General features: G+C 41.4%; 1 protein-coding gene across 1 annotated transcript in view; it reads right to left on the bottom strand.

Moving 5' to 3' along the window:
- LOC111156708 (cyclase associated actin cytoskeleton regulatory protein 2) overlaps positions 1 to 24,752 on the bottom strand; it is a 132,745-nt gene that overhangs the window by 87,758 nt on the left and 20,235 nt on the right. The window contains exons 2-3 of the mRNA XM_022517746.1: positions 19,522 to 19,643; positions 15,479 to 15,579 (exon numbers count right to left, since the gene is read on the bottom strand). Of these exons, the coding sequence (XP_022373454.1) occupies positions 15,479 to 15,579; positions 19,522 to 19,642 (222 nt within the window). The 5' untranslated portion in view covers position 19,643. The remainder of the gene's footprint in view (positions 1 to 15,478; positions 15,580 to 19,521; positions 19,644 to 24,752) is intronic.

Here is a 24,752-nt window from a genome sequence, read left to right as displayed (position 1 = left end):
CTCTTCCCAATGTACCATCAGGAAGAGGAATAAAGCAAGCCAGCCGAGTTGCCATTCATAAGGAAACATGTACATCTGTATATGTTAAAACCTGCTCGAGGGCAAATTTGCTTGGCTAGTGATGTCATCTAAAGCTACAAATGAAGACTTGAGAAATCAGATCGACTATTTGTTGTTGAACCGCAAATTGCCACAGTGACATGGGAGATGGGCCAAGCTTTGCTCGGACTATGACTGGTCCCATCATTTCACTCAACATCCTAATGTCTCACCCGGACTACCTGTGCACGTCAGTGCCTGACATGTGTCATTTGTCCTTGTACATATGGCTGTCACAGATTACAGTGCTGATTCCAACTTACTGAGGAGAAAACAGGACTTTGAACAAAGTCCTTATGAAATAACTCTGCCATGATATCAATGGCAGTTATCTCCGAGTAATGAAATTGTGAGTGGATTTTGTTCTCTTCTTTATACATTTGTTGTCAAATTTTTCTTCAACAAACATTAAAATTTTATTATCGGGGGAAATATGTAACAGATATAACTGAGTAAGACTGAAATTTATTATCAAATGTCACAATCAAAATATTTTTTCTGAGTACCTACTAGGTGCCTGGGTGCTACCAAGTTTAAATCAGGGAAACGGATCATGAATACAGAGAATGGTTAATGAACATGAGTGGTAAGTGTTAAGGTGCTAGTTGTACGGAACAGAAAACAAACATCCAGTCCTGAAAGGAATGAACTGTTGATTTCATCAACCCACGACTGAAAAGGTAAGCTTGACAACATTTGGTTAGCTCGACAACACACAAGAAGCATTCTCATTAAAAGGGAATGTATTCTTTTTTGAAGAAAAGATTTCCTTCTCTCTAGAACCCAAGAAGCACACTGCCTCAAATTCACTCATTTCTAGGTATCATTCCCATTCCCCTTAACGTGGCTCTCTGGCCCTTCAAGACAACAGAGTTCCCTATGACTCAGCCACAGCTGCCCTTTTTCAAGTATCCAGTGTGCACGCAATAAAATGGAGTCTAAATTTACAGTCTGACTAGGGGAAGGAAGCAGTAATGTCACACTCCACTTGTTTAAAAATATGTTGGCAATGCTCTGTTAAATCATAGAGACAAGTTAATTTAAAGACTGGCCCACTCAAAGACCAAACAAGTTCAGTCAATTTCAGGCTCTACCTTTGTCAAAGTATGTATCAAAAGGGCAATAATTTTAGATTAGATAATTGTTATAAATTAGTATTTTTACTGCCCTTACAGTTGGCTAATTTTTTCCCCCAATAATTCCACTTCCATTGGCAGAGAAAGGAGGCATGCTTATTGAATAGAGCTAAATAGTTTTGCAGTCTGGAAAGCAAAGATGAGTAGGCAGATTAAGAATGTCAGTGTTAGACTACCAGGCACAGTTTATAAAAAAAGTAATCATTCAGGCACTGATAATAAAAGAGGTTTATTCTTCATTAATAGGATTGTTGCCTTGGCAACTCCAACTCACATAAGTATTTACATAAACCACGGTGCACAGTTCTGATGCTAGGGAACAGCTCCAACGTGTCCCTTCTTACATCCACGCCTGAAATCTTTTATTATATGGTTCAGCTGCCTTAGTGGTCTCAGTTCAAGTGACTCAACACTCAACCAACCCCACCCAAAACACATCATATATCCAGTCCCAAAGAGGGAAGTTAAATAAATTACTTGGTACGTCAAATACTATGAAAAGAACTGATAGATGGTTTTCTTTTGCAAAAAAAGATGATTTATATGGGGAAGAATAGCTTTGCTTTTATCTCCCTGCACATCCAGCAGAGGGCAAAGCATTTTTAAAGAGCCAATATCAGATAATCATATCAAAAAATGGGCAGAAGACATGAACAGACACTTCTCCAATGAAGACATACAAATGGCTAACAGACACATGAAAAAATGTTCATCATCACTAGCCATCAGGGAGATTCAAATCAAAACCACATTGAGATACCACCTTACACCAGTTAGAATGGCCAAAATTAGCAAGACAGGAAACAACATGTGTTGGAGGGGATGTGGAGAAAGGGGAACCCTCTTACACTGTTGGTGGGAATGCAAGTTGGTGCAGTCTCTTTGGAGAACAGTGTGGAGATTCCTCAAGAAATTAAAAATAGAACTTCCCTATGACCCTGCAATTGCACTACTGGGTATTTACCCCAAAGATACAGATGTAGTGAAAAGAAGGGCCATCTGTACCCCAATGTTTATAGCAGCAATGGCCACGGTTGCCAAACTGTGGAAAGAACCAAGATGCCCTTCAACGGATGAATGGAGAAGGAAGATGTGGTCCATATACACTATGGAGTATTATGCCTCCATTAGAAAGGATGAATACCCAACTTTTGTAGCAACATGGACGGGACTGGAAGAGATGATGCTGAGTGAAATAAGTCAAGCAGAGAGTCAATTATCATATGGTTTCACTTATTTGTGGAGCATAACAAATAGCATGGAGGACATGGGGAGTTAGGAGAAGGCAGCTGGGGGAAATTGGAAGGGGAGGTGAACAATGAGAGACTGTGGACTCTGAAAAACAATCTGAAGGGTTTGAAGAGGTGGGGGGGGTGGGAGGTTGGGGGAACCAGGTGGTGGGTATTAGAGAGGGCACGGACTGCATGGAGCACTAGGTGTGGTACAAAAACAATGAATACTGTTATGCTGAAAATAAATAAAAAAAAATAAATAAAATAAAAACTGAAAACATAAAAAAAAATAAAATAAAGAGCCAATATCATGAATATTAACGGGCATTCAAATCATCCCTAAAATTCTTTTTTTTTCCCCTAAAATTCTTATTTTCCTAGTTCGTAACTACCACCAAATTTCATAAAGCACTTTAAGACACCATGAGAGTATGAATCAGAACCATGTGTGTTGTGGCGGGGGGAAGGGGGAGAAAGGTAAAGGGGAACAGGAAGTATTAGGGAATGCTTGCCATTGACCTAGTACTTCCAACTGCAGGAATTTTCTTTCAGAAAATAATATCCACTGAAATTTTGTTTCTAATGGGGAAAAACTGAAAACAAGTCAAATGTTACTACTTTTTTTTTTTTTTAAAGATTTTATTTATTTATTAGAGAGAGAGAGGGCACAGGCAGACAGAGAGGCAGGCAGAGGCAGAGGAAGAAGCAGGCTCCCTGCTGAGCAAGGAGCCTGATGTGGGACTCGATCCCAGAACACTGGGATCATGACCTGAGCTGAAGGCAGCCACCCAACCAACTGAGCCACCCAGGCGTCCCAAATGTTACTACTTTTTAAAATGAAGATAAATGACGATACTGGATGCCCAGCCTTGCAGGGATGGGACCAGGGTGACACTGGTGAGGAGGGCCGGCACGTTCCCTCCTTACTTGCATCTTACCTGGGTCACCTTAGTCCAGGCCCTGCATTCTTGTAGGTACATTATTTCACCTAGATATGATTTTGATTGTTTAAATCAATTATGGTGTAGCCATATAATGAAATACTACACAGTCATTTAAAATGAAAATGGAGACCCCAACGCACTGGCATGGAAAGAGGTCCAGAACATGTGGTCTAAATTAAACAAGCAGTGTACAAAAATAGAATGTGCAGAAGACTTTGCAAAATCTCTAATATAAAAACAATCGCTGTAGTTTAAAAAAAAAAACAACAAAAACTCCTCTAAATAATCCACTGTTGCAGTTTACATTTAAAAAGGCCAAAGATTTGAAAGAAAAACATTCAGTATTTCTCGAGGCATGGGAATAGGGGAAAAAAGAAAACACCATTGTATGTTTAAATCCATTTGCTTTTCTGACAGGTATGAATATTGTTCCAAGTTTGTATTCTGCACAGAACCATTCTCCTAAATTAACTTTATTTTCAAATTCAATCATGGTGTAGCTAAAAAATACTTGGCAGATTGGCTCTTCTCCAAATTTTCTAATTTGTTTTTCTAACACTTAAGGAATCCAATGCATTGTATCAACATGTTTAAACCAAATCTTTTGACTTGGTAAGCCAGAACTGCTTCATGGTTAATGAACTTTGGGTCTACACAATTGTGAAGGACACTTGATTGCTCTAAGATCACTCCAAAAAATTAGGGACAACAAGGTTATCCTTATTCTAGAATGCAGTGTGACACTAAGCATTGTCCCCTCACTCGTGTTATGTAAGCCATATTCTTATTTAACTTCCACACATGTGCATATGCCTTGCGTCTCCGAGTAGGTCTTGAAGATGAGGTCCATGGGTACCTACATAAATGGGTCTTTATTACAACAGAAGCTCAGTGACTACTGCTTAATAATGAATGATTTAAATTATTGGATAGTGGGTTGGTGTAGTGCAGAGATCATGAGCTTTAGACCTTCAGATAGGCCCGAGATATAACCCAACTCTATCCTTTCCTAGATGCATGGCCATAAGCAAGTTAGCCAATCTTTCTCCATCTTAAATGGTTCTCCTACTGACGGAGGAATGTTTGTCAGTCACTATGCAAAGTGCCCTCATCTAGTGGGCTCTCAACGAATGCTAGTTCTCTTTCCCCTTCTTTACACTGCCTATCTCACTAATATGGAAAATGAAAATAAGTCAGGGAAATAAGATTGATCTTCAGCAACTACAAAATTTAGCTAAGAATCAGATTTTGTTCATTCATCAACCATTTCTAGCCAATATCAATTCATCTAGACTGAGCTCTTATGAGGAACACTCAATCCATGCAAGGTCTTTGATTGACACCTATTCCCCAAGTCCCCATGGATTCCCAGGCACCCTGGACCCTTGACCACAAGGGTGCTCTGCAGCCAAGTGCTCAGGATCAGGGGGGCCACCTGGTGCCTGCATTTTCCCTTCCTTCATCTTTTGCTGCTCAGTGAACTCCCTTTTCAGGCAAAACCTTGATTCCAAGATTTTTTCCCATTACTGTCAAATATTCCTTTTCCTCTCTTTTGATGATAACAGTAACACACACATGATGTAAAAAGTTCAAAAGATTTGAATGTTTAGGAAGTAAAAGTTTTCATTAAGTCCAGACCCCCCCGACCCAATGACCATTGTCAGTAATTCAATGAATATCCTTTCAGACTTTATTTTTAATAAGACAAATCTTTCTTAAAGTGTATGTACCACCTCTTTAATCTCCCCTCAATTTCGGCTCAGTTATCCTCAGAAAATTTACTTTTCTGCCTTTGGAACTACTAACCATTTTGCAGTTTATATTACTGTTTTCCTGCTTCATTTAACTAAAAGCACAGTGGAAGAATTTTTTTTTCTAGCATTTTGCATTACATAAGTGCCGCTCAAAAAACATTTGGTTAAAGGTTTTTCTTTTTAATTTCTCATCTGTCACAGACTGATACTTTTGTAAAATAATAAAAGAGCCTTACTAGAAAAATAAAAAGAAGAACCAGACAAAGTACAAGTCCTAGTTTTTTAAATTACTGGATTTAGCAGACTTAAAATTACTCTGTGGGATTGCTAGCAAAGTGTTCAAATCTTACAATTTCTGTCCTTTCTCATGGCAGACCGTTAGCAACGAGACTGTAGATCTCAGTGGTCTGCGTATTGCACATGGAAGAATGTTCTTTCATGTCTTTGAGCAGGAATTGAACCCCCTTTGCTCACAATAGGCCTATGGGCAAATGTCTTCCAAGTTTCTATGAACTAATTTAAAAGTGAACTCTGGGGTGAGAGTCCCCATTTCAAAGTTTGGGATGGTCAGTATTTTGATACATTGAGATAATCCAGTCAGTTTTTTACTTTTCATCCAGATGTTTAAAATTATAAAAAGACAGCTAAAGACTCTTGGAATCTGGGAGAGTTGATTATTGGCAATTATACGACGAAGTACCATACAAAAATTTAATGTCCCAACTGGCCCCTTAGGACTCTACAAAGTTACTTCTCACCCAATCGCTATCATTGCGAATGTTCATGATCAAAGGGGAAAGTAATATGCCAAAACCCAATCCAAACAGAGAACACAAACAACATTCTATTGCTTTTTAAAATCTGGGCTTTAGTTTAAAATACAGTAAAGTTCACAAAAGATCTTGTCTCAGAGCTCATGGGATTTCTACTGGCAGTGACTACAAGTCACTACATTGATGGATTTTCTCATGTTCATAAATTCTTATTTAGACCTTATACCTGTCAGGATGGCTAAAATAAAAAAGACAAGAAACAACAAGTGTTGGTGAGGATGTGGAGAAAAGGGAGCCCTTGCACACTGTTGGTGGGAATGTAAATTGGTGTAGCCACTCAGGAAAAGAGTATGGAGGTTCTTCAAAAAATTAAAAATAAAAATACTATGTGCTTCAATAATTCTGCCACTGGGTACTTACCCAAAGAAAACAAAAACACGAATTCAAAAAGATACAGGCACCCTATGTTTATTGCAGCATTTACAATAAATAGCCAAGATATGGAAACAACCTGTGTCTATTGATAGATGAATGGACCAAGAAGGTACACACTACACACACATAGCAATACCACACAGCCATAAAAAGGGATGAGATCTTGCCATTTGTGATGCAGTGGACCTAGAAGGCACTATGCTAAATGAAATAAGTCACACTGAGAAAGATGAGTACCATATGAGGTCACCCATATATGGAATCCAAAAAGCAAAACAAATGAATAAACAAACAAAAACCAGAAGCAGACCTGTAAAGCCAGAGGAACAAACTGATGGTTGCCAGAAGGAAGGACAGTGAAGGGATGGGCAAAATGGGTGAAGGGAAGTGGGAGATACAGGCTACCAGTTATGGAATGAGTTAAGTCACTGGAAGAAAAAGTACAGCATAGGGAATATAGTCAATAGCATTACAATGTATCAGGACAGATGGCTTGATGGTGAGCACAGCGTAACCAGTAGAGATGCTGAATCACTAGGCGGCACACCCGAAACTATGTAACATATGAGTCAACTATCCTCAAATAAATTAGAGAAAATTCTCATTTAGCTTTTCTTAATGAGAATGAAGGGAATGAGGGAGGTACTAGATAAACTGTCAGGTCTATGAGAAATTAAAGATACAAGCGTGTGTGTGTGAGATAAACAACAATCTTTGGGGTCTATGTTTCTCCAAATTTCACATGATTCATGACTTTAAACTTGGCCTTGATCTCTTTTCAACTGTTAGTCTGGGATATTATTTTATCTACACTTTCAGCCACGGTATGTTCGTCCATGCATTGGTTCAATAATTCATTAATGATTTGATTCGTTTATCAAACATTCATTTTCATTCATTCATTTAGCAAGCACGGATGAGCCTGTGGGTACAGTGCTAGAAGCTGAGAGGGTCAGAGGAAAGCAGCATACTTCTAGGACCTTGTCCTAAACCCCAGCACCAAATTATCAGTAAACCATACTACCTTTCCTGTATATTAATTGGTTTTAATGAAATTAACTAACCGAAAGTCAAATATCCATATTCCAGTTGCCTTAGGAAAGTGTTTTCCTGGGGCGCCTGGCTGGCTCGGTCAGTAGAGCATGTGACTCTTGATTTTGGGGTTATGAGTTTGAGCCCCCTGTTGGGCATAGAGATTACTTAAAAATAAAATCTTAGAGGGGCGCCTGGGTGGCTCAGTGGGTTAAGCCTCTGCCTTCGGCTTGGGTCGTGATCTCAGGGTCCTGGGATCGAGCCCCACATCAGGCTCTCTGCTCAGCGGGGAGCCTGCTTCCCCCTCTCTCTCTGCCTGCCTCTCTGCCTACTTGTGATCTCTCTCTCTGTCAAATAAATAAATAAAATCTTCGAAAAAATAAGTAAACAAATAAAATCTTAGAAAAAAAGAAAAAGAAAAAAGAAGAGTGTTCTGAAAGGGAAAAGATTTCTATTGCAAACACATATGAGTGATTAATGATTATTTTTTGAAGGATAATGGAAATAGAATATTGTATTAGTTTCAGGTATACAACATAGTGATTTGGTATCTATACACGAGGAAACGGTCACTGCAATAAATTAGTTAGCTGTATTCCCCATGTTGTGCATCGTAATCCCATGTCTTATTTGTTTTCTAACTGGAAGTTTGTACCTCTTCACCCAATTTGCCTACCTCCCCACGCCTGTCCTCGCTGGCGTTTGTTCTCAGCATTTGTAAGTCTGTTTCTCTTCTGCTTAGTTTGTTTTCCTTTTAAATTTCACATGTAAGTGAAATCCTATGGTATTTGTCCTTCCATCTGACTTCTTTCGCTTTCACTTTTTTTTTTTTAATGGCTGAGTATATATATGTATATGCACATACATACAATGGATTATTTTATACATATGCATCTCCTTTAATGGACAATAAATTATTAATTTATTGAGAACGTTCTTTTCTTTTACATCACTAAAACATCTTATATTTGACATATTAAAAAGAGTTGGGTTGTAATATGTTATAAAATGTATAAGCGCTCATATTTTTTTTAAAAACTCTCATATTTTGAGACTTATACTGGTAAACCACAACCTAAATACTAACTATACTAATAAAAAATAATAGAAATACTACTACTAAAGGCAAGAAAGCACATTTTGTATTTGCCTTCCACACAACTGACAAAGCTGCAAACATATTTCCTACAATCTGAGGGAGTCTTGGGCCGGACATCTGATATATTTGCCCGAGACTGTTTTTTTCTCATACGTAGCTAATGCAGCGTGACGAGGAATTCTTAGGCACGTAGTGGATATGCACGTGTGCGTGTGCATGTGCTTTGTGGGGATGGGCGCATGGATAGAAATAACAAGATAATCTAAATGAAATCAGGCCATTACTTTTAGACAAAGTATTAATTTTCAGATGCTGAAGCAGCCTCTGGGCGGACAATTAAGTTAAAACAAACAACAAATGTTTCAACTATTGGCATAGTTTTAGGAAGAAGGAAGGGCAGGGAAAGAGAAGGGTGAGGACAAGGACATGAATTTTTGTGGGACTAGGTACCATGATTCAATTCTGACATGGCAAGAATCCTCGGAGAGGGCGCTGCCCAGGAGAAAAAAGGCTGGAGAGAAGTTGCTGGTTACCCTGGGGAACTCCTGACAAAGTGACCTGAGCTGCACACTCTTGCTAGGCTTCTACAGAGCAGTGCCGTTCGTGTGAGACTCAGTCATCTACTTTGTCCCCAGGTAGAGGCCAAGAGCAGCCAGCTGCTGGGGGACAGGTCTGCCCCCCGCCCCTCAGCCCATCCCCCAGCCCACCCGCCAGCCACAGCAGGCCTGGGCAGGCTCAGAAGGCATCCCTGCTCTTCATGTGGTTCGTACTAGCAAACACAGAACAGACAGGGATGACCAGTGTAGTATTCCATGGTTCTCCTTCAAGAAGAAGAAGAAGAAAAAAAAAAAACATTCAGGCAAAAGTTTAGTGAAAGCAAATTTACTGTTTACTGTTCAGGAAGGAAAAAAGAAAAGGCAGAAAAAATCTTAACCTGCAAGATTCACGGCACCTAATTCATTGCTTCAGCAAAAACTTTGGGTGGCATTTTAATTTTGGTAGATGGGGAGATTCTGGGGGTTAGCGATGCCTGGGGGCCCTTCAGGAGATGTCTGGATTCTAAGACCAGTTTCTCACCAGCTGGTCCCCAAAGCCTTCAGTGCACCATGAAACAAGAATGTGCAAGGAAAGAGACAGGGGTTGTATGCTCCGAACAGCAAGGCCCTTAAGTTGAAAAGGGGTCCCAGGGAGGTCCCACTAAGGCTAGCGACCTAGCAGGAGTGGGCTATGCGTCAGAGCATGGGCTGGGTTGCAAAGTATGTGTCCAATGCTGAGAATAAAAATTCTTCACATTCTTGGGAAGAAATGAGGACAGAAACGGATCTATCTGTGACCTTCTGGAATTCTGCAAATTTGACGCCCAACAGCACAGTGAGTGAGGACCAGGCTGAGACCAGGCTGGTGTGATGGGGCGGAAGCCAAGACCCTCTAGGGACACCATGCATCTGTCCTGCAGGCCACCATTTGCCCTGTCGCCTCACTCAGCACTGCTCTGAGGAGAAGCCTGAAGTACATGAGCAGTGGTGGTGTGCCACGCCCTCCTAAGCCCTCGTCTGAGTTAGCTGTCTGACCACCCTTTCCTCGCATCCGGTAGGGGAAGCGAGAACCGCTATGGAGTGCAGAGGCTGGGAGGAAGACAGCAGTCAGTGCCACGTGCTTCTCACTAGGGCTCATTTCCCACAAAGGTGATGGGGGATACAGCTGCTGAGAGTCAAAGACGGGTGTCTCCCCACCCAAAGGATTGCAACTGGGGAGACCAGACTCCCTGTTCCGCACCAAGTCATGGCTCATCACTCAGCCTATCACCCATGTCACCTAACCTCTCCAGCGTGTGGAAGGAGGGAGGGAAGTAGGAAAGAAAGGTGAGAGGGAGGGAGAAGGAAGAGGGAAAGGGGTATATATATTAGAAGCGATAATTTTAATGCATCTCCTTCTCTAATAATTCTGATAATCGTTAACTGGCTAAGCCAGTAAGAAGGAAAAGTCCCAACTCGAAGTCTGTATGAACTCTAGGGGCAGAATTCTTGCCACAAGTCATTTTTTTGGATCTCTGCCATTTGGAGAATGTGAAAGACCTACAGATCCTTCGGGCTTGAAATTGCCAAAGTACTCTATGTCTAGTTACTGTAAAAATAAATGTTTCAAATGAAGCAATCAGCAGGGAACTAGAAGTTAATGGGAGAAACAACTTGGCTGAAGGTAAGCAGGAGAGTGAAGGAGGTCTGCGTAGAATGGGGTGTTGGTGGAGTCAACCCCTGACCTCTGCTTCTGATGATTTTGGGGGGGAGGGGAGTGAGGGCAGAAGGGTTCCTATATCGACCCAGGTTATAAAGCATTTAAAATGCAAAAAAAATGTATTTTTTAAAGTAGGCTCCATGCCCCACATGGGCTTGAATTCAGGACCCTGAGATCAAGACCTGAGCTTGAGATCCAGAGACAGATGTTTAACCAACCAAGCCACCTGGGCAGCCCAAAGGATCACTTTTTAAATGAGTATGAATTAAGGAAGAAAAGGATTCAACTAGAAACATAAATATGCACACATTTTGTATTATTTATTCCAAAGACAGTTATTATTTTCAGAGAACAGGTCCAATAAAGGAGTAAGTGACAACCTGTAAGACCAAGGAGGACAGACTCAGGGAGGCCTCAAGGTCTCTTCCAATGAAGGCGTCTGAGTGTCTTCTGTAGCATAGTAAAGCAGGATGATATTTTGTCTTTAGTGTTCTGTGTGTCCTTCTGTTTGCTTTGGATGTTGAGATGACTGAAGTACTCTCCCTGGCATGGCCCAAGATGCTTGTGATGATGTCCTATGGCAAGCTCTGTCTGGAAACCGACCAGCCCTCCCTCCTGCTCTAATGCCGAGACAACAGGTGGTCACTCCCACCGGCTGCCAGAAAAGGAAGGCCCCTGGGAGTGAGGTTGTCCAGCCTCATTACTGAGGAGGGTAAGGGACAAGCTCAAGGTTATGCTGTAAAAAGGTGAGCCAGCTCTAAGACCCAGATACAGACTGCTAGTCCTTGTCAGCCTCTCTTTGAACACGTGACTCAACCAGCACGGCCTAAAATGAACACAAGGTTTTGTAGATGACTTGCATCAACGACAAAGACTAGACACATCTAGAGCTGTGATGGTGACCCCAGAGTTCAGCTACCACAATTGGCTAAAAATGTGCATCCTTTATGATGGCAGGGAAGGCAAGGTCCTAACATTGTGCGGTGTGAGTAAATCACACGATGCTTAAATGTGTTATACTTCTTAATTGAATTGTATTGCCTTTTTGTTCAAATTATGGTTCTTTCATTTTTATGAAACGATGAATAAAAGAGTGTTTCTTTCTTATCCATTTTAATCAAGGGCAGAAAATAAATGTTCCAGACTTCTAGAGACATTTTAAAAATGTAAATTCCATAAATCTCCCAAAAGGGTTTGCATTATGAGGATCTACATGACTTGTAGCTGTTTCATGACTGTCAAGTCATTTAGAACTAGCCCGAGGTTGGGTCCATAGACCATGAATAACAACAGGACAGCTTTGTAAGAAACAATCACATTAGTCCAGTTAAAGATAAATGATGTCTGACCAAGGGCTTGGTATTACGGATGACCCTTTCCTTTGACAATGAAGACCCCATTTAATCTAACCCTCATGATAAAATTATACCTTTTTCTTAAAAGGGGTGCAAGCCGCATCAGTGTTCCTGGGTTGAAGAGCAATTTAAATAAGCCCCTGGGTTTACAGTGCATCTAAGAAGGCTTTACAAGATCTAATCTTTTCTAAACCTGTTATGCTCTCTGGTTCAGCAGAGCTTCCTAATTGTAGCTATTAGTTCCCCTTTTTTGTGGTCCGTTCTGTCAATAGACTATTGAGTGATCAGTAAATTAAGCCCAACCAGCAGCCAACACATCGAAGCAGACGTTAAATCATAGCTCGGCTGCCCTTATTCATCATTAGTATCTGTGGGATAGCTTTTAAACACAGGGCTAGGATTTAGCGTGACGCACATTTGTGTCATTCTCAAATTTCCATACTGTACAATCAGGTATGTGAGGGTTTTTTTTTTTTTTTTTTCTTTTCTAGGCAACAGGTGTGTTCTTGGAACAAAGTTCAACCCCCCCCCACTTCTGGCTTATGTGAGAGGCAGCAGCTGCAAGCTTAACGTCAATGACACATGGTTCCATAAGAGAGAAAAAATAAACCACTTGCTCAATGTATGAAAGTCATGGGCAGATGGACGATGGCTGCCTGTGCTCTCTTTGTGTTGTAGAATCAGAGTCTAAACTTTTGTGGATGACAAGCTTTTTTCCCTTCCTTCCTTCCTTCCTACCCTCCTCCCTCCCTTCCCTTCTTCCTTTTCTTTTCTCTTTTTTCTTCTTTTCTCTTCCTTTCCTCTCTTCTCCCCTCCCCTCTCCTCTTTCTTTTCCTCCTCTCTCTCCCTCTCTTTTTTCTTTCCTTCTTTCTCTCCTTACCTTCCTTCTTTCACTTTAAAAAAACCCACTAGTGAAAAACAAATTTTTTAAGCATTTTGCATCCATTATCGAGAACAGTCCAACTGAGTCATACTATTTTCAGGCTGATGAGTGGAGAGAAGAAAAAGCTTAATATGAATGAACTACACTTTTTTTATAACTTGCTTTGTTCTGAAAGGAATTGAAAGGGACTGTTTACTATGGAATCTGAAGAGACTTACTTAGTATGCAAACTCTACATGTTTTCTAATGCAAAATTAAATATATCTATTAATAGGCCTCTTCATTCTTTAGTAAAATACTTCTCTACATGGTTCTGTGAGCTATTACTAATGAGAGTTATAATGTACTCTGTATCTCAGAAACACGATGTCAATGTGAACAAATAGTAGTAATAATGAGGGGCACCTGGGTGGTGCAGTTGGTTAAGTGGCTGACTCTTGATTTTGGCTCAGGTCATGATCTCAGGGTCGTGGGACTGAATGCTGTGTTGGGCTCCACGCTCTGTGCAGTCAGCTTGGGATCCTCCATTTCCCTCTGCCTCTGCCTCTGCCTCTGCCTCTCCCACTCATGCTCTTTCTTTTCAAATACATAAATAAATAAGATCTTAAGAAAATAGTAACAAACAAATAAGATCTTTAAAAAATAGTGACAATAATGACCCAATTGTAATAGAGTTCAAGACAATAAAGGTCTGTCAATCACTCGAGAATCTCTTAGTGTATGGGCAGCAATAGTCCATTTTATGTGTGGTTTTCAGGTACCATCACTCCTCAGAACAGAAGCAGCTCAGCCACTATCTTACTGTGTACACCATTTCTTACGAACAAACCCATTAAAGCTCAAGAGCAGGCCAGAGCAATTACTGAGCTCTACAACACATCTGAAGCGAACACGTCTTATTACGCAGACTTTTCTAGAACTCATGTACATCAGAGCTTCCCCTCTTTTGCCAATGGCATTTCAATAGGTATATTTAATAAAAATGGAGGTCATGAGGAGAATCTTCATTTTTCTCAGATGTGATGAACAAATGCATTGCAAATGTGATGAGAGAAGCACCTATTAATTACAATTCTGGAAACTCTGGTATAACCTGAGTCACCAGATCGTGTGGAAGACTGGTGTTGGGTGTTGCAGGTAATGTCTAATTGGGGGACAAGTAAGAGAGAGTCCCTTTTTATGTTTTTCTTTTTTTTTCCTTTTACCGCAAACCACAGCTTTATTCAAGAATCAGATTTTCTGTGAATCTACACTGAAAATGGTTTTGCCATTGCTGAGAAATCCATAAGCAGATGGATTTGGAATTTAATCCTCTGTGAGAAACAAAGGCAAATAAAAAAGAAGAACCTGGTGATAGATTTCTTTTAGGTTTCTAATTGGTTTGGCTATTACAATGGATTTTCACTCAATGCATGCAAATAATGACTGCTCTCAAGGATGATGCTAAACATTTTAAATGTAAAAAAGAAATGCCTACATTTCTTTTTTACGGAGGATGGCCGAGATATCATTATAGGTCTTTCCCAATCCCAAGATTTTTAAATTCTATGACTTTGCTTTTCCTCAGGCTGCACTTTTTCACTGTGGTAAACACACATAATACAAAATCTTCCATCTTAACCATTTTTTTTTAAAGATTTTATTTATTTGACAGAGAGAGAGAGATCACAAGTAGGTGGAGAGGCAGGCAGAGAGAGAGAGAGAGGAGGAAGCAGGCTCCCCACTGAGCAGAGAGCCCGACAGGGGGCTCGATCCCAGGACCCTGGGATCACGACCTGAGCTGAAGGCAGAGGCTTTAACCCACTGAGCCACCCAGGTGCCCCCCATCTTAACCATTTTTAAACATACAGTTCAGTAGTGTTATGTATATTCATGCTATTTCACAACAGATCTCCAGAACTTTTTCTGGAGTTTAGTTTTCACTGCAAAATGAAAACTCTGTCCCCATTAAACATTTCTCCCTTCCCCCAACCCTGAGGAGCCACCATTCTACTTTCTGCATCTATGAGTTTGACTACTCAGATAGCTCAAATAAATGAGATCATAGATACCTCATGGAAGTAGAACCATACAGCATTTGTCCTCCTGCGACTGGCTTATTTCACTGAGCATAACATCCTCGGTATATCCACATGGTAGCACATGTCAGAATTTCCTTCCTTTTCAAAGCTGAATAATATTCCCTTGTACGTACAGACCGCATTGTGTTTACCCTTCCTCCACCAACAGACACTCAGGTAGCTTCCACCTCTTGGCTATTGCGAACAATGCTGCTGTGAACTTGGGTGTACAAACACCTCTTCGAGATCTTGCTTTCAATTCTCTGGGTCTATGCCCAGAAGTGGGATTGCAGGAATGCCATCCGGGTTGCAGCATTTTACATTCCCACCAGCAGTGCACCAGGGTCCCAGTCTCCCCATATCTTCACCCGCCTCTGTCATTTTGGGTTTTTTTAATAGTAGTCATCTTCTCCACAGACAACAAGAGAGGAAAGTACTCACGTGAGTCTCCACATCACCAGCAAGGATCCTACTCTTCTTTAAAAACTCAGCCACCATGCTGTTCATCAGCTTATCAAAGGCTTCCACCGAGGGTGCCACACCTTTGGAAGAAGCACATTTGTCAGTTCCCAAGAGTTTAAAGAAAAGCTAGTATTGCTTTGCCATAGGAACTATGGAAGCTTAATATCACTCATGCCATTCTCATTCTTTTCACTAGGGCATTCATTCACTCAGTATTTAGGAAACGTTTCTCAACGGCTCAAGGCTTAAGAAAACAATGCTTTGCTATTTTTCATCCACTTGAGTAAGCACTTTCACCTACAGACTAATTTATTTCTGCCTCAAACTCATGAGGTAAGTAGCATCAGACTTTTACCAATGAAGAAATGGAGATGCAATCAGGGCACATGACTTGACCAAAGCTATAGGTCAAATTGAGCGGCAGATCCAAGAACTGACACAAGCCTTATTGATACGACCTTGCAAACAGTTACCAAGATCGCCCAGGACAATTAAAAGGCAATAACAAACTCTGGGCAAATAAATGGGAAAAGAACACCAGTGTCACATATTCTGTTCTGCCCTGTCCTCACTTTCTGGGGGGTAGGAAGTGGAGTTGGAGGCATGGAAAGGACTGCTGAGCTAACTCACATTAAGTCTTTTTTTTTTCCTCTTTTTTTTTGTTTTTTAAGATTTTATTTATTTATTTGACAGACAGAGATCACAAGTAGGCAGAGAGGTAGGCAGAGAGGGAGGAAGGGAAACAGGCTCCCTGCGGAGCAGAGAGCCCAATGTGGGGCTCGATCCCAGGACCCTGGGATCATGACCTGAGCCGAAGGCAGAGGCTTTAACCCACTGAGCCACCCAAGCGCCCCTCACATTAAGTTTTGATCTGACAACTTTTTGTCAAAACCAAATGACATCAGCCCCACCTGGCATGCTCTGCTTCTCTTCTCCTGCCTTTAAACTGACAGAAAAACTGTGCCTTAGTCCCAGATTTCAGGACCCTAATATTGAGAAACTCAACCCCACGGACAATTAAAATTCAAACCAGGGGTGCCCATGTGGCTCAGTCAGTTAAGCATCTGACTTCAGCTCAGGTCATGATCCTGGGGTCCTGGAATGGAGCTCTGCATCAGGCTCCCTCCTCAGTGGGCAGTCTGGTTCTCCCTCTGCTCTGCCCCCACTCATGCTCTCTCTTTCTCTTTCAAGTAAGTAAGTAAATAAATAAATAAGTAAAATCTTAAAAAAAAATCCAAACCAAAACCTAGGATTCCCTTCTCATACTCTACTGAAGTATCCCTCCTCATAAACGTGTAGGATAAAGCTTCCTTGCTTTCCCAGAGGCCCATTTCCACAGGCCCAGAGGGTGATGAAAATAGTTTTCAACAGTGCTATACACCTGCGATCTGACTTTTAAGCAGGTTATTGAAGCTGAGTTACCTTAATGTTCACAATATAGTGCGTTATCAACTACTGAACATAAAAGGGGAGATATGCCCAAAGATTCCTTATGGATCCATCTGGAAACAGATCAACCCATTTGTTGCTGGGGGAGACGCCTCAGAGGACTCTGCTACGTGTCTAAAGTGGGAGAGTTTTAGGAACACGACAAAGCACTCTACCTAGCAGAAGGAATGGTGATAAAAGGGACTATTTTCCAATTTCCTTTCATCACTCCGCTCTGCTCATACCTCCTCTGGGCAGCCTTTAACGACCTGTCTTTCCCCACAACATGCACCTTGTGAGCACCTTAATCAAAGCATCTGTGGCCATGAATGGCAATGCACAGAGACTAAAGAGTCTGGAGGATTCAGACTGTATGTAATTCATCTTAAGATTTCCTCGCACGTAACATATAGTACCTGTCACTTGGCGGGCATGCAGAAATACTTCTTCAGCAGTTGAACCAAACTTACCTGATTGTCAGGGGGAAAAAAAGAAAGAAAACACATCGTAAAACCCAACAGAGCCCCAGGCTCATGCGAAGGCAGTTCTTTGATCTGTGCATATTACAGATGTGTAATGGATGGGATTTCATCTAAAAGTTTCTTTTTACTTTCAAATGTTTCCCTAAACTTTAGTTACAACATCACTGTTATAATGATGTTTATGTTTAAAGCAAGAGGTTGTCCTCAAGGATTTGTTAAAAACAGAGTTTAGGAGATCATCAAGGCTCACGAAATTAAGAAGAAATGAAACCAGCGCTGCTGAGGATGAGCGAACTTTAAAGGATGGGTATCTTCCAGGTATTTCGCTACTTATCCTTCTTCCCAATGACCCTACTCCATTTCAAGCAGGATAATAAATTACTGGCTAAGTTGTTTTGAAACACCTAACTTTAATAAATGGTTTAGAATGATTTGCTGTATCAGAACGTACCTGTTTAAATACCTAAGTAATTTAATTACCTGCCTTCCGATTTTGTTGACCTATTAATTTCCCCCCAAAATTATTTAACAAAGAGAATACAAAGTGCAGCCCAGCACCTCTTTAAGTCACGTGAGGTTCAAACTACAGAGGGATTTCTTTCCCCCTTCATTCAACAACAGGACACGGTCTCCTGAGAGTTGGAGTTTAACTTTATTTTCTGCATTCACAGGCTCTCCATTTGTGGTCAGCACTTGTAAAGAAATGTCTTTTGATCACTTATGTCAAAGACATAAGGAAACCAAGTTACTGAAGTGAACATGAAAATATTTTCTTACAAAGGAGGTTGATTGGATCCGTATACCAACCATACCGTTAATAAAAAGAGGCTTAAAATGAAATCATAGATGTATCTCAGTTGATGTGGAAGGAACTTGCAGGCCCCTGGCAGCCTCCCTTTAAACAACACCCCTTTTCAACTCATTCAAAGCATTTTAATTTTCATTCTGTTCCGGGGGTGGGGGGGCTGGGGAGGAGACCAGCCTGTACATTTGTGCTCACACAGTCATTTTTGTCCCAAGGCATACAACACAAGGCAAGGTTCCAAATATGCCTGAAATTCTAGAAGCACCAATGTGAACCTTGCCTGGTGAAAGCTTTTTTTTTTTTTGAAGCCCCCATTCCCCAAGGCTTTTCCCAGCCCCCAAAGCCTGATAGGATTCAAAATGGGTCAGATAAGGAGGAAATGTACTTGACACAAGAATAGAGCTGCCAGATGAAATGCAGAACCCCCAGTTACATTTGAATTTCAAATAAACAATGAATACATTTTTAGGATAAGTGTGTAACCATGCAGTATATCCCATGCAGTATTTGGAACACACTTATGCCAAAAAAAAAAAAAAAAAAAAGTAGTTCATCTAAAATTCAAATGTAACTGGGTGTCCTGTATTTTTATTTTGCTAAGTCTATGACCTCAGACAAGAAGGAACTGAAAAAATGACTGTGGATAACTTAGAGAGTTTACCATATATGGTGTCCTTATAATTAACTTCTTATGTTATGTAGTTAACTTTTTATGTTTGATCATATAATATTTTTAAATCTTCTTTTTCAAATGTGGCATTGGCACATAAGGTTAAAGGCACATTTGATTAGAAATAAGCACAAGTAAAACAGTGCGATGTAATCATGTTACTTGAAACCAATGTTTGCCTTCACCTCAGACTCCTTTCCTTCCCAATTATATTCTTAAATTTAATGACTTGTTCTCTTTAAAATTAAAATCGACAGAATGATAATTCCTTCCCATTGACGCTGTAATTGAGAACGTTAATTTCTCTTTGATAATTACTCAGATAATATATTTATAGTCACTATGGAATGCAGAACATTATAAACACTAAAACAAAAGAAAAATGACATTTGCCATATAGATCATGCTCTTAATAGGCACAGATAACCGGTTAATTTTTGTGGATTGTGGGTTGGAACATTCTGCCTTTCCCTTTTTCAGGGATGGCTTACATCTGGTTAATGTCATGGTCACATATAAGGGAAGGGGTACAGAAGCTGAAGGAAGTCGACAAAAATATTTCTGGAGAACTAAGTGATGGGGACAACATTAAACGACACTCACGGAGACCAGTAATGACAACAGTTTGTGTCCCTACCTCCAATGACACCATTAATCTCCCCGCAGTCCCCAGGAGGCCGGTGGGACCCTGCAGACAGCAGCTCCAGTCGGCCGACCACCCGCTCCAGCCTCTCCATCAGTGCCTGCATCTCTGCCATTCTAGAAAAACACAGGAGCAAACGGGAGTCCGTGTGAATATCAGGGAGGATTAGCAAGCCAACGCCAGTAAACTCAACAGCAGCAAGAAGGAAAATAAAAATTGCTCGGAATGGCTTTAATTACCTAGACAGTATTTCTACATAGCAGGAAAACAGGTGTAATTCCAAAAAACATAGAACTTGGAACAAAAACACCCCACAAATTTCAATTCAATGAAATTATTCTTATTATTCATTCAATTCAATGGCATTTATAAGCCCCATAAGCAATGCACAAGAAATTCACTCCCTACGCCATTAACAAGTGTCTGGTTGGATGCTTCCTGTGCTATGATACAATCTATGTCTAGCATATACTTAAAAGCCTGTGAACATGTATCTCACGGTTAACGTTGCCAACTTTTATCCTACTAAATGGTAGGAACATATTTTAACTACTCCCAATGACTCTTTCTGTGCAAGTATAACTCTCCAGGAGATACTAAACCTACTGATCATTGTTGTTTATTTACTCAATTACCTTAAGTCAACCAGCCCAGCGTGGAACTATGAGTTTATAAAACTGCATCGTTTAGCAGGCAAATGGGTTTTTACCTCCAAGAGCTACCTGTTTTCTACTTATCACTACCTTTAGCGTTTCTGTTGCTGGATTATTTCAGATTACAATTATTCTGAAGGGTGGAGATTTTAAATTAAAATATCAAGAATGTTTATTTCCTCTTGCTGTGGGTTGTTTTTGGACAAAATATAGGTCCGGGGGCGGAGGGTGGTTTCTGGAGATAGGGAGCTTCAGTGACCCAGCAGTCTCAGCTGGGAGCAACTGGGTTTGACATTGAGTAAGGGAATGGACATTGGATAAAAGTGGGGTTGGGTATCTATCCTTCCTGCTTCCAAACACTCCTTCAAGAGCTACACTGAGTGTACACAGGTAGTACCTTGAAATTTTTTTAAAAAGATTTATTTATTTGACAGACAGAGATCACAAGAAGACAGAGAGGGAGGCGGGTGGTGGGAGAAGCAGGCTCCCCGCTGAGCAGAGAGCCCGATGCGGGGCTCGATGCCAGGACCCTGAGATCATGACCTGAGCCAAAATCAGAGGCTTAGCCCACTGAGCCACCCAGGTGCCTCAGTACCTTGAAATTTGTTGGCCCTATAACGTAATGCTAGGAAGGTGACCCCTGAGGAATGGAACCCAATCTAATTTGGCCGGGCTCATGAGATCCAACATTGAGGTACCACAGCTCCCACTGTACCACCCTATGACTATTTTTGGCAAAATCAGCCTTCTGCCCCAGAGAGAGTAAGACATGCCTCATCTTGATCAGTGTTTGTCGATCTCACTCTTGCAAACTTTCCAAGCATCATCTTGAGCCAAAGAGGACTGGCATGCTCCCATATCAGAGACAGTGCTGCCCCAGAGGGTGGATAAATATTATTGCTCTAAGACGTGCAACATTTCTTATTTCTGCAAGGAACCAGGTAATGCATATATATATATATTTTTTTGCATTTTGTATTTCACTAGTTTGAGCTTAAACATAACGACTTGCCATGGCCATATTTAAAAACAAGGTTATACTCCTCAAAACACGAGGATAGCTCTGTTACTCTGCATCTAAATGTCAGACGGTCATCAGATACGGATGGGGGAGTTCACTGTCTATTTTGGAAGTCATCTCTAAAACTGCCAGCAGCTACTCTTTCAAAATATGGGGCAGTATTCTCTGCACAGCTGAGATCAGCATCTAATCCCAAGGGGATTCAAAATTAGAAGTTTCTCATCTATTCTTTTCCTCTTAACATCAGAACTTTTGCTTCTATTGCAATTGAAGAAGAAAAAAAGGGAAGAAGAAATTTAATTGAGCCCTTTACGTAATCTTGCAAGGGAACTGGGTATCCTGTAGGTGGGTGAAGGCCATTTGAGAGATGATAAAAGCCCCTCAAATCTTTTAATAGTTGTCCATCTGTTCACAGTTATCTATGTTCCCTGTTACTCAACTTGCCAAATGTTACTGCCATAGACCTAGCCCATGCTAGGGGAAAAAAAATGTGTTTGCTTTGTTTGCGAACCTCCCGATGCCCCAACAGAGAGGCACCAACCACCTCCAGAGGCTCCCAGCGCCGTTTCGGAGGGCCTGTTACATTTCACACTTAGGACGGCTGTCCCCGACTATGGCTTAATCAGCCTCCCTGACAAGACTCCAACTCACACTATCTAATAGCACTCCATATGTTGAGAGACAACAGGAGTTAGTCCACAAACCGCAGGGCTGGGCTGATTGGTATGGAATGCAGTCTAAAAGCAAATCAGATGTCACTTCGTGTAAAATCACCACGGACTGTGGAGTCTGCTCACAGCCTCTTAAGAGACCAAAACACAGCTCATGCACGGAAGCTAGGTTTAAAATTTGAGAACCGTTTCTAAGAGAAACAGGAGAACGTATCAATGAAAGAATGCACCAATATGTCGGAAATATACACGATAGCATTCCCAGGGAGAAGGACGGGGCCCGAGATGGCTGTCCCCTCCTCTCCCAAAACACATGCATGTGCTTCTTCCCACATGCGCCCTCAGCTGCTATTCTGGCTCTCAAGAATGAAGAACAAGGCAGCAGATTCTCCAAATTCTTCCCAGGCAGTTCCATTTGCCTTGGTTTTTCAAAGTTGATTGAGCCAAGTTTTCATGAAGAGGTGGGGGCCAGGAATTAAGAATTAGGCTGAGGAAAGGGATAGTGCAGGGGCTGGAGACAGCAAGGTCAGGGTAAGGAATGAGTCGAAACCAGGCCCACGGACAGATGAGCTTGGACCAGGAAGCCAACCGAAGAGGGGGATACAAGATAGCTAGACATAAGATGTTCTAAGAATCAGATGAGAAGCAGAGAGAAGCCAGACACACAGCTGGACAATCAAGAACTTAGGTCAAGGGCACCTGGAGGACTCAGTTGGTTGAGTGTCCGACTCTTGGGTTTCGGCTCAGGTCTTGATCTCAGGGTCATGAGATCGAGCCCTGAGTTGGGATCCATGCTCAGCAGGAAGTCTGCTTGGGATTCTCTCTCCCTCTTTCTCTGCTCTCCCCTTCCCTGCTCTCTGTCTCTCAAATAGATACATTTTTTAAAAAGAGCCTAGGGGAGACGATGAGCTCCAACTTGGCCCCCACTGTCCAGTCCTCCTATTCAGGCAAAAGCCAATGCCAATTTGAGGTCTCCTATAACCTCTGGTTTACAGCAGATAAACACAATCATCTGGTCAGGTGTGAGGGTATCTGGAAAGGAAAAAGGAGAGGAAAAAGGAGAGGAACATAAAAGTCCACAACTTTCTCTTTTTAATGATCTGTTTTAGGAAATTACACTTGACATGAATCTCAATTCCTTGTTTTGTATTAATTTGGGAGTATTCTTTTTTTTTTTTTCCTGTGTCATATATCAGGGGGATTTTTTTTTTTTATAAACATATAATATATTTTTATCCCCAGGGGTACAGGTCTGTGAATCGCCAGGTTTACACACTTCACAGCACTCACCATAGCCCATACCCTCCCCAATGTCCATAATCCCCCCCCAACCCCCCCCCCCCCATTAACCCCCAGTTTGTTTTGTGAGATTAAGAGTCACTTATGGTTTGTCTCCCTCCCAATCCCATCTTGTTTCATTTACTCTTCTGGGAGTATTCTTTTTTGAGCTCCCTTATAATAGGACGTGTAACTCATCTTACTTACCATTTTTTTCCCCTCATTTGAATTCTCCCCTCCCTTTCCCCCTTTTAAAGTTGAACTTTTTAAACATGCACAGAATTTAAAGAGTCACCAGTTCTACAAGGCTTATTACAAAAACACAACAGTCCCCCGGCTGCCCCTTCCACTTTTGTAGTGAGAATCAACCGATCTCCAGTAGCTGAGCTGTTGCTTTTAGTAATTACCTCTTCTGTATGCAACATGCTTCTCTCTTTACGTCTTGTTTTTCTTCTGTTCTAGGCATTATTCACTGAGTTCCCACCAAAACCAAGAGGGTTCACATTCTGCTTGCCTAATCCCCACCATCACACGCGCACATACTTTCCTGTGCCCCAGGACTATTGTGTCACAATGTCTGTGTGACCAATCATCGGTGTCAACACAATTATGACCATTCACAGCTGAGTCATGACGTCTCTTAAGATCAGTCTCCATTTTTTTTTTTTTTTTTTTTGGTTTTGTTTTTACAACCCGCTTTCCTGTAGCCATGTGGTTCAGCTTCTCTGTTTTCTACATACTTAATCCTGATTCACCTCGGAACACTTTCCCCAGTTGTGGAAGTCTCCTTTTGAGCGGGCCAAACACATCTGGAATGCTATTAGGTCCTTCTTCTCAGAGGTTCTCTCTTCTGGAGAGTCACTCTGAGGGCTCGGGCGCTCTGTAGGCTCTGTGACCAGAGATCTGCTTACACCTTCCCCCATGAGGCATCTCCCCCTCTCTCTTATGTAGTATCGCCTGCTTTTTGGATTCTGTAGCCGCCTATTTCTTGGTGTATTTCCTTAACTGTCTTCTTAATTTCAGAGCACTGTCTTCTGAAAAAGTACATGAAAGCACAGTTGTTTATTGGAGAACACGCAAGTTGGAAATTATCTTTATTTTTCCCTCACACCTGATTGGTGGTTTGGCTGAGTGTAGAACTCCAGGCTGGAAGGCTTCCTCAGAATTTTCAAGGGGCTGCTCCAACAGATTCTGGCTTCCTAGGTTACTGTGGACAGGTCTAAAGCCGTTCTGGTTTTCTGATTCTTCATCCTTTTGACATAACCTTTGTTTTCCCTTCTGGAGGGAGTTTCTGGGGTCTTTGTCTTCAGCAGTTTGGGCTTTCACAGCGATATACCTTGTGGTTGACCAGATTTTTTTTTTTTTTTTTTTTTTTAAGATTTTTTATTTATCTATTTGACAGAGATCACAAGTAGGCAGAGAGGCAGGCAGAGAGAGGAAGGGAAGCAGGCTCCCTGCTGAGCAAAGAGCCTGATGCAGGGCTCGATCCCAGGACCCTGGGATCACGATCCAAGCCAAAGGCAGAGGCTCCAACACATTGAGCCACGCAGGCGCCCCTGTTTTTTGTTTTTTAAGTAGGCTCCATGCCCAACACGGAGTCCA

The sequence above is a fragment of the Enhydra lutris genome, unplaced genomic scaffold (genome assembly GCF_002288905.1).
Source record: "Enhydra lutris kenyoni isolate GAN:26980312 unplaced genomic scaffold, ASM228890v2 scaffoldscaffold48, whole genome shotgun sequence".
Taxonomy (NCBI): domain Eukaryota; kingdom Metazoa; phylum Chordata; class Mammalia; order Carnivora; family Mustelidae; genus Enhydra; species Enhydra lutris.
This window is presented reverse-complemented; position numbering and strand designations above follow the sequence as displayed.